The 10381-nt window shown below is 57.1% G+C and overlaps 1 protein-coding gene across 6 annotated transcripts in view; it reads left to right on the forward strand.

Annotated features, from left to right (window-relative positions):
- Nucleotides 1-10381, forward strand: part of GAK (cyclin G associated kinase) — a 50792-nt gene that overhangs the window by 26468 nt on the left and 13943 nt on the right. For all 6 annotated transcript variants that reach the window (XM_027103998.1, XM_027103996.1, XM_027103997.1 and 3 more), the window contains 7 exons: nucleotides 3882-3931; nucleotides 4465-4613; nucleotides 4975-5097; nucleotides 5800-5933; nucleotides 9043-9237; nucleotides 9555-9672; nucleotides 9970-10049. In XM_027103998.1, coding sequence (XP_026959799.1) covers nucleotides 3882-3931; nucleotides 4465-4613; nucleotides 4975-5097; nucleotides 5800-5933; nucleotides 9043-9237; nucleotides 9555-9672; nucleotides 9970-10049 — 849 coding nt within the window. The remainder of the gene's footprint in view (nucleotides 1-3881; nucleotides 3932-4464; nucleotides 4614-4974; nucleotides 5098-5799; nucleotides 5934-9042; nucleotides 9238-9554; nucleotides 9673-9969; nucleotides 10050-10381) is intronic.

The raw sequence follows: 10381 nt of genomic DNA on the forward strand, positions 1-10381 counted from the left end.
TTTTGTCTTCTCGTTTAGGAAGCCTTTCGTGCCCCAAGTTGTAAATAGATCAGACCTGATTTAAAACACATCTTAGGGACTTCCCTGGCGGTCCAGTGCTTAGGACTCCGTGCTTTCACTGCTGAGGGCCCGGGTTCGATCCCTGGTCAGGGAACTAAGATCCCACAAGCCACGCAGCGTGGCAGAAAAAACACACACCCATCTTAAATGCCTGAACGTGTTGTAAATGCACCTTTTAATGCTTGGTTGGCACACATTTGGCTTTTTAATCCACCTGGACGTCCTTCTGGGGACTGTTCTCGATTCTTGTTCACTTCCCCCGACCGGAGCAGCCCCTCTGCTGCCGACCAAGCTGGGCGCTGTCCCGGCTCGTCCTGCGAGCCCCTCGCGGCCCCGCGCTCTGCTGTCTGGGCGACAGGCCTTCCTCCCTCCCCCCAGGAGCACTGGCCGTTCTCACTCCTCTGTTCCCGCACGGGAATTCTGGAGTAAACCTGTCCGGTTGCCTGTGCAGCCGTTGAGGGTGTAGTGCTTTATCTACTTCATGGGCAGTTTGGGGACAGTTGGTCTCCATGGTGCTGACTCTTCTGCTGGCTGTGCGGGGCGGGCGGGGGGTGTTCCCGCGGCAGCGCGACTGGCCCCTGGCCCGGCCTGGCCTGCGGAGGGCACCGCATGCAGCCCCCGCACCCTGCTGACACTGACGACCGAAACATGAGACAGGTGGGGAAGCGCGCCGTCTTTACGTTTAGGAGAATTTGTATCGTGAAGGTCGTGTTGCTCCTCAGTTAATCTATGAATTCTTTGCAATAAAAATAAAAGTCCTGATGTCGTTTCCACAGATTTCATTCTCAAAATTCACATGTAAGTTATCCAGAATGGCCGGCGATGTTTTTAAAAATAAGAAGAGACAAACTCTGTTCTTTACCAATTTTTTTCAAACATCTGTTGTGTTGTTACATGCGTTTAGACTCACGCTTGACATGTACTTAGGTAGGGATAGTATGAAACACGAAATGTCAGTCTAAAAGAAAATAACAGACCAATGGGTCTGTGTTGCTGAGACCATGGGGAGCTGTGTAGAAGAAGAGAAAATTGGGTCCCGTCTAATAACAGTCAAATGCAGTAGTTCTGATTTGTTAAAAGATCTAATTGTGAAAAGCAATTTCTTAGGAAAAACTAATGAAATATAGAGGAACATTTTTATACCACCAGAGTAAGGAAGATATCTTAAATGTGAAAAAATATATATAAGCCATGGAGAAAATGGTTAACAAATTTAACTAACTTAAAAATTCTCTGTTCCTTGAAAAAACACGTTTCTTTAACAAAAAGATGTGGCACTGATTGGGAGTAAATAGGTTCAAACTATGTAACTCACAAAACGAATAGTATCCGTTATATACAGTGGATTATGAAAATTAATAGGAAAACGGAAAAACGCATAAAGGAAATTAACAGAGGACAAACTATGAATAAACTACAAGGAGATGCTCAGCTTCATGTTACTTTGTAGATAGCATCGTTGGGTCATGTATTTTGATCCACTCTGACAAGCCCTGTGTTGATTGGTGTATTTAGACCATTGGTGCTTAAAGTGTTTATTGGTACACAGGCCGACCCCGCTTTACTGCACTTAGGGCGCAGTGAGGGTCTGTGGCCGCCCTGCGTCAAGCGAGTCTGTCGGCACCTTTTTCCAACAGCGTCTGCTCACCTTGTGTCTCTGTGTCCCGTTTTGGTAATTCTTGAAGTACTTCAAACATTTGCTCGTTATTGTATTTGTTATGGGATCTGTAATCAGTGCTGTTTGATGTTACTGCTGAGACTCACTGAAGGCTCAGACAATGGGTAGCATTTCTTAGCAATAAAGCATTTTTAATTAAAGGGATGGGCACTGTCTTTTGGGCATAACACTGTTGCATTAATAGGCCACAGTGTTGCGTAAACGTAGCGTTTAGACGCGCTGGGAACCAAAACGTCCGTCCGCATGGCCCCTTTGCTTCACTGCACAGGGCTGCAGCCGAGCCCGCAGTGTCTCTGCGGCACCTGGGGTTGGATTAATAGCCTCCCTATTTGTTACTGTTTTCTAGTCTTCGCCGTTGTTCTTTGGTGCTTTTTTGTCTTCCACTCTTTTCCTATCTTCTGTGGTTTCAATTGAGCATTTTATATGATCCCTTTTCTCTCCTTTCGACCTTATCAGTTATACTTCTTCTGCTGTTTTCAGTGGTCTCCCTAGAGTGTGCCCATTTACCAGCTAACCCAAGTTCACTTTCACATAGCATATTATCACCTCCCAGGCAGTGGGTGTGCTTCATAATGCCACAGAAACCCTAATTCCTTTCTCCTGGCTCTTGTATCATTGTTCATTTCACTTGTACACAGGCACGTTTGAGTATGTGTGTCTATACGTGAAATATGTACATAGGCATACCTATCGGGTGCATTGTTGCCATTATTATTTTGAACAAACTTATTAGATAAATTAAAAATAAGAAAAATAAACATCTTTATTTTACTTTCACTTATTTCTTCTTTGATGCTCTTCCTTTCCTTAGTAGATCTGAGTTTCCGACCTTTATCGTTTTCCTTCTTTCTAAGGAACTTTTTTTTAACATCTCTAGAAGGTAGATCTACTGGCAACAAATTCCCCCAATTTCTCTTTGTCTGAGAAAGTCTTTCTCCTCACTTCTGGAGGATAATTTCTCAGGGTACAGAATCCTGGGCTGCTGGGTTTTCTCTCAACACTGTAAATATCTCGCTTCACTCTTTGCTTGCAAGGTTTCTAAGGAGAGGTCAGATGTAATTCTTATCTCAGTTCCCCTGTAGGTAAAGTGTCCCCCTCCCCTCCCACCCCCCAGCTCCTTTGGGATTTTTTTTCTTTATCTTTGATTTTCTCTAAGTTGAAATCGACATGCCCAGGTGTAGTCTTTCCAGCATTTGTCCTGCTGCGTGTTCTCTGGGCTTCCTGGATCTGTGGTTTGGTGTCTGACATTGATTTGGGGAAATTCTCAGTTAAAATGTTTCAGTATTTCTTCTGTTCTTCCCTCTCTTCTCCTTCTGGATTCCCCATTATGTCACACCTTCACCCCACAGTCCTTAGATGTTCTGTTCTTTCAGCCTTTTCCCTTTGCTTTTGGGTTTTCAGGGACTCTGTCGAGATGTCCTTTCGCTCAGAGGTTCCTTCCTCAGCCGTGTCCACTCTAATCAGCCCGTCAAAGGCAACCTTCATTTCTGCTGCAGGGCTCTGATCTCTGGCGTTTCTTTTCGGCTCTTCCTTAGGATTTCCACCTCTCTGCTCACAGTCCCCTTATGTCCTGCATGCTGTCTACTTTATCCATTAGAGCCCTCAGCACGTTGACCACAGTTGTTTTCAGTCCCTGTCTGATAATCCCAACATCCTGACACGTCTGGTTCTGATACGTGTTCTGTCTCTTCAGATTCTGCTTTTTGCCATTCCATGTGCCTTGTAATTTTTTCTCATTAGCCAGACATTTTGTACTGGGTCAGAAAACTCTGTCTTCCATTTTTGTTGTCACCTCTCTCCCAAACCAGCTCCTTATGTCCCACCTTCTGGTAGTAAGAGAATTAAAGACCCTTCCGATCGGGACCCCCGCCTCTCCACCCCTTGCAGTTTATAATTTCTCATCCACCTCTTAGGTAGATGTCAGCTCCACACGTGCCCACATGTGCATGCACGCAGTCACCCAGGTACACACATGCACACTGACACGTGCACATACGGTGTCCCCGGGAGCTGCAGCCTGAGCGGTGAGGGCCACCCCCCAACACACCCCGGCCTCTCAGGGACTTGCTTCCGTTTAAGCTCTTGTGAGTTAACCGTAGACATTTCCTATAATAACCAAGTGCCCTTCTGTTTTTAATTCCAGTTATGCGAAGGGAGATTTGGATCTTTCTTACATCACGTCCAGAATTGCAGGTGCGTTTGTTTGCCAGCTTTAACTAAGGATGAACTTCTGGCGCTTTCCTGTGTGAGGGTGGTGCGTGGGATTCTGGCCTCTTGGGCAGCCACTCCCTTGCCCGAGATGTGGCCTAGGGTGTCCACCCCTGCATCCAGTGTGCCTCTAGGCCCTGCGGTGGATAACGCCAGTGTCAACCCAGCTTCTCCCCTGGTCTGGAACCTTCTGAAACGCTGAGGTCATGAGGGAGATAATGCGAGGCCACACATACTAAAATGTGGGTCTCCAGGCAGAAACCACAGTCCAGACGCTTGGGGAGCTCCTGTGGCGCTTCAGGCTCTGCGGCAGAAGCTACGTCTCAGGAGGGTCTCGGGGCACCATCTGGGGATCCCAGAGGATCTGACGGGCGGTGGGGCGGGGCTTGTAGGCTGCTGCTCCACCCCTTCTCAGGACTCACTGTACCTTCGGGTCAGCGGCCACGAGGAGCAGGCCCCGCGTGTGCCCGAGCATCTGGCCTGTGGTTGTAGAGGTTGCGGGGGCTCCTCTCTTGCAGTGATGTCATTCCCGGCGGAAGGTGTGGAGTCGGCCATCAAGAACAACATCGAAGACGTGCGGTTGTTTCTGGACGCGAAGCACCCGGGCCGCTACGCTGTCTACAACCTGTCCCTGAGGACGTACCGGGCCTCCAAGTTCCACAACCGGGTGAGCACGAGCTCTGGCTTCGCTCAGCCTCGTGTGGCGCTGGTCCTCCCCTGACACTGCGCAGAAGGGGCGGGGTCTTGAGGATCGCTGAGCCTGAGGGGCCTCCAGAGGGAACACGAGACCACGCAGTTTCCTTGGCGGATAAACGCTCGGGGCGTGGATGCTTTTTACAGTATTTATACTGACCCTGAGCGCAGACAGGGCGGGTGCTGCGCTCCTTCTGCCACGTCTGCCAGAGCCTGGCTCCCGAGTCCTGTCGCGCGCCTGGGGGGCGGGGGGCGGCGCTTGGTTTGGGGGTGGTGGGGTGCTTTGGGTGGGGCCCGTGTGTCTGCGCCCGGCTGGTGAGCTGCCCTCTCTGCAGGTCTCCGAGTGTGGCTGGGCAGCCCGACGGGCCCCGAGCCTCCGTAGCCTGTACAGCCTCTGCAGGAACATGCACGCCTGGCTGCGCCAGGACCCCGGGAACGTCTGCGTGGTGCACTGCGTGGTGAGCAAGCTGCCCCGCCCTGGGACACTCAGGGGACAGAGGGGACGTGCAGAGGGTCAGGCGGGGGCGGCCGGGTGTCCCGAGTGGTGACCCCGACGCCCACCACTCCCGGGAGCAGCAGTTCTGCCCTGGGGTCTGCGGCAGGCGGCTCCTGGCACCTTCTGTGGGTCACGGCCGGGTCCCTGGCAACAGGGGCTTCTGGCAGAAGACCGTCCTCACTGAGGGTCCCCCCCACCCCTTTTATGGAAGGTGCGGGCCCCCTCGTGGCAGCACCCACGTACGGAGGCCAGCCTGCCTCCTGGGACCCCGTCTCTGAGCCCACCCTGGGGCTGAGGGTTTGTGGGTATCACACCCAGTGGGGCACCTGCCAGAACCCACCCTCGAACGCCAGTACTGCCGTCCTGGTGTGGGTGACCATCACACCAAGGGTGGCGCTGCAGAGGGTGCGTGAGGGTGAGCATGGACGTGCCGAGCACTGAGGTCGGGTGGGGACCAAGGTCAGGTGGGGACCCTGACAGAGCAGCACGTGCCCGGCCGCCTCGTGCCTTCTGCTGTGGAGCCTGTATTCTCTCCGCTCCCTGAGTTCTCACCTCATCAGGGGGGTTTTCCTAAGTTCCCTGATGAGCCCCGGCCCCAGGCGCAGGCCCTGACTGTCCTGGGGGAGTGAGTGCCGCCTGAGCCTGTCCCGTGCATCTGCCCTAGGACGGGAGGGCCGCCTCTGCCGTGGCCGTCTGCTCCTTCCTGTGCTTCTGCCGGCTCTTCAGCACCGCAGAGGCCGCCGTGTACATGTTCAGTATGAAGCGCTGCCCGCCGGGCATCTGGCCGTCCCACAAAAGGTATGGCGTCCACCGTGGGGCCTGGGTGCGGCGTCACCATGGTAGGCCGTAGCTGTGGGTGCTGGGAGATGGCAGGGTTTCACGCGGGTGTGGACCTCGGTGTTGGGTGGAGCACGGGCCCGCCTGCGCAGTCGGGGCAGCCGCGCCTCTGCCCTGTCGGGGCTCCGGAGCAGCGGGGCTGCGCCTCTGCCCGGGGCCTGGGCGCCAACCTTCCTAGCGCGTGAGGCCACTTGCTCGCTGGCGATGGGGCAGCCCCTGGGTGCCACCTCTGCACACGTGGCCCAGTGGCTCCATTCGGCAGGGAAGGTGGCATCTGGGAGCTGTGTGGCAGAACCGCCTCCGCCGTGTGTCCTCCATGTCAGGGTCCGTGAGACACAGCTTCTAGGCTGTCTCTGCTGACGACTTACAGGGGATGGTTTCCCAGGGCTGCAGCTGGCCACCGCCCACCCCCTGCCCCCTGGGGCCACTGCCTGCTCCCAGACCGCCTTCCCCACTTCCATCCACCTTGCAGTGAGGGGGGAGCCTCACGCTCAGGCCTGAGGAGTTGCTCACTCCCGTCGGGTACTGGGGGAGTATCTCCTTCCTCTGTGGGGAGGGCCTTGGCGTGAACAACACAGGGCCCGAGAGTGGGGAGAGCCGGGGCCGCCTGGGCCCTGCTGCCTCCCTCCTCTGCCCTGGCAGGGAGATCGAGAAGGCGTCCAGGCCAGTGAGGGGCCGTTGTGGTCATTCCTCCCGCTCGGGATGGCTGCACTGCCTCGATGGCGGTGTGGGGTGGTTGACCCACTCCAGCTTGTGAGACCCACCCCACTGGCTCGCTGCCCAGGGGCAGGGTGTACCCCGAGACAGCTGGCACGCTGTCGTGTCTTCTGTGTGGCTCGGGGCGGGGCGGGGCGGGGCGGGCCTGTCCATCGTGCAGAAGGCGTGGCAGAGCAAGGGCTGCGCCGCCGAGCATGGGTGACAGGCTGCCGACCCTTTCAGCATGTCACCTTCCGTAATCTGGGCACACCCGGGGTTCCCAAACTGTGCCTGCAGCTTGGGGTGCCGCTCGGGAGCGCTCAGAGTCGGGGGTCAGAGCCAGCAGAGTATCGTTGTTGCCGGTCTGTGCCTGGCCCCAGGGCCCCCAGCAGACCCCAGGCTGCTTCCCTGGAGACGTGCAGATGTAGAGAGCGTCATCCCCCGCCCGGCCCAACAGCTTATAAAAGAGCGGTGCCCACTTCAGATGCATGACTTTTCAAACCTGTTGGAGAAGAGCCATCGGCTCACTCCCAGTCCAAGGAGGGACAGGCGCCCACCCACAGGGCGCTCGGCGGGGGGTGGTCTGTGCCCTGCAGGACAGGTCAGAGAGGGAGGCCGCTGCTCAGGGGGCACGAGGTCATCTCCTGGGGACATACGGATGAAGCAGCCTTCGCATGAGACTCGGAACCGTGATGGGACGTCTGGAGTTGCTGGTCGCTGGTCTGTGCGTCCAAGACTCTGATGACAGGGGTGGGGGTGGGAGGGAGCAAGGAAGACCCAAACGGAGAGGGCCGCGACCTCGGAGGGGTCTGTAGATGTCCTTCACCGGAACACGCGTCAGGCCATCTCAGGTGGTCGGACAGACGCACCACTGGGGCCCCCGGGGGAGACGGAGCAGGAAGGGGGAGCACGGAGGAGGCGTTGCTGAGAATTTCCCCAAATTAACGGCAGACGTTGAACCCAAGAAGCTCAGAGGACACCAAGTGGGATTCAGAACAAAACACACACACGGAAAACCTACTTTGGCTTCCGGCGTTCACACTGCCGAGAGCCACGCACAGGCGCTCCGGAAGGCGGGCGGCAGGAGTGGAGGTGCAAGCGGGGAAGGTTCTTCTCAAGGGCCGTCATTACGTCAGCAGAGGATGCGAGTGGCGGCCTGGGACGTGCTCGGGTGACCCAGGAGATCAGGAAGGAGAAGCCGAGGCTGCAGAGGCAGGCGGGCGGCCGGCTGGCTGGGAAGCCGGTTCAGCGTCACCTGTGTGCCGGGCCCCTCGCCGAGCGCACGCTGCCTGCGGGCCTGCCCCGTAGCAGTGACGGCGGGGGCGGAGGAGGGTTGTGTGCAGGGCACGTGCGACAGGCCCCGCTGCTGAAACACCCGTCCCTGCGGGTCAGGCGTCCAGTTCAGCCTTGACTCGGGCAGTCTCCTCCTCCTTCAGTTTTGAATGTGCTCCCAAGGTCACTCAGGTTGTAGGCTGTGGACCTGGGTTGTGGTCCTGGCTTCTTGCTGTCGGCGAGAGGCGCCCGGGTCTCCTGCCACGCGGCCGTCTCCACTGCGGACCTCGGGAGCGGCCAGAGTGCAGTGGCGAGACGGAGTGTCGCCTGCTGTCAGTTTGGAGCCAGCCACGGCTCCTTCCCCTCCCTGGGAGACGGGTTAGACCAGCGCGGGAGATGGACGCCCTGCGGCGGTGCCACAAAGAGGAGCTGCGGAACCACCAAGGGAGCCGGCGGAGCGGATTCCAGGTCCACAGAGCAGGACGGGGGCGGTTGCAGCGTCCCTCTCAGTGAGCAGTGGAACAGGTCGGCAGGCCGGTTCAGAGCCACGGAGTGTACCCACGACAGCAACGTGCGTGCAGAGCCCTTGGGAAGAAGGGTCATGTTCCGGGCTCTTAAACCGCGACAGATTGGGAAGAATAGAAATCATGCCAGATATGTTCCGAGGCCATCGTGGAATTAACCTGGAAATCAGTGACAGCAGGTGGCTTTGGAAAGCCTTAAATATTTCAAAGTGAAACAATCTACCTATGAGTAGCTGGTGAGTCAAAGAGGAAATCTCAAAGGAAATTTAAAGATATTTTGAGCTGAATGAAAATTAAAACATAAGATTCATGAGATGACACCGGAACGTTGCTTTCAGTGAAATTTATAGCATGAGTTGCTTACGTGTGATTGAAAAAAGACTGACGACCTGATGGGCTCCAGAGACACGGAGCACGGGTGCGCCGTGGCATGTGGGCACATACGGAGCACACGTGTGGTGTGTGGGCTGCACACAGCATGTGTGTGACGCGGTGCGTGAGCACGGAGCACGCATGTGACGTGGCCCGTTTTCCTGCACAGAACACGCATGTGACATGGTGTGCCTCCTGCCCTCCAGGTACATCGAGTACATGTGCGACATGGTGGCAGAGGAGCCCATCACGCCCCACAGCAAGCCCATCCTGGTGAAGGCCGTGGTCATGACGCCTGTGCCCCTATTCAGCAAGCAGCGGAACGGCTGCCGGCCCTTCTGCGAGGTCTATGTGGGGGATGAGCGTGTGACCACCACGTCCCAGGAGTACGATAAGATGAGGTGGGCTCGGGGCTCAGGCCCTTCCTCGCCCCGCGGCCTCATCTTCTGGGGGCTGTCGAGGAGGGAATTGTGCTCTGGGGCTGCGGCTGGGCGGTGGGCGTGGAGGCGGGGCCGGCAGGGCCTGTGGGGGAGTTCTCGGGGTCTTCGTGCTGGGTGGCTCCTTGGAAGTCCTCTCCTGGACCATCCTCCCCCCACGCCTGACGTAATTTGGCAGAAAAACCCGCGAGGCAAGAAGAAATTGGCGCTGTGGGTCGCAGTTCATCAGAACGGTGCACCTTATACCTAAGTGCACTGCTTTTCTTGGTTCTGTTCTCCAGGGATTTTAAAATCGAGGACGGCAAAGCGGTCATTCCCCTGGGCATAACGGTCCAGGGAGACGTGCTCATCATCATCTATCACGCGAGGTCCACCCTGGGAGGAAGGCTGCAGGCTAAGGTGAGCGGGCGCCGGGCGGCCCCTGGCTCGTGGGCGAGCTTGGTTCTCTAAGCGCAGTGAGAGCTCTGTGTCCCCACCTGTGTGGCAGAGGCAGAAGGGACTGTAGCCTGAGCCTGCCCAGCTGTGGCCCTGGGGCCTCCCCACGGGCCCAAGGAGCCGCCTGTTGGCTAGGGCGCTGCCCCAGCCTCTGTGTGTCCCTGGCCCTGGAGCCCCGTGTGGGGCCTCAGCTGGTCACCCGTGAAGGGCCTGGCGTTGCCCTCCCGGCCTGAGGACCTTCTGTTCGCTTTCTCCCTGCAGATGGCGTCCATGAAGATGTTCCAGATCCAGTTCCACACAGGGTTTGTGCCTCGGAATGCAGCTACTGTGAAATTTGCAAAGTATGTTGGTGTCACACTGAGGGGGGCGGACGAGAGGACCCCAGCCGTGGCTGGTGTGGAGACAAGTGCAGCGCGATTGATACTGGCAGGGGTCCCGGGAGTGCTGAGCTCTGACGCCTGGGGTCCCGGGAGGGCCGTGAGCTCTGACACACGGGGTCCCGGGAGGGCCGTGAGCTCTGACGCCCTGGATCCTGGGAGGGCCGTGAGCTCTGACGCCCTGAGTCCCGGGAGGGCCGTGAGCTCTGACGCCCAGGCTCCCGGGAGGGCCGTGAGCTCTGACGCCCCGGGTCCCGGGAGGGCCGTGAGCTCTGACGCCCGGGGTCCCGGGAGGG

Source organism: Aethalodelphis obliquidens, unplaced genomic scaffold, assembly GCF_003676395.1.
Source record: "Aethalodelphis obliquidens isolate GAN/ISIS:26980383/991018 unplaced genomic scaffold, ASM367639v1 scaffold6, whole genome shotgun sequence".
Lineage (NCBI taxonomy): Eukaryota > Metazoa > Chordata > Mammalia > Artiodactyla > Delphinidae > Aethalodelphis > Aethalodelphis obliquidens.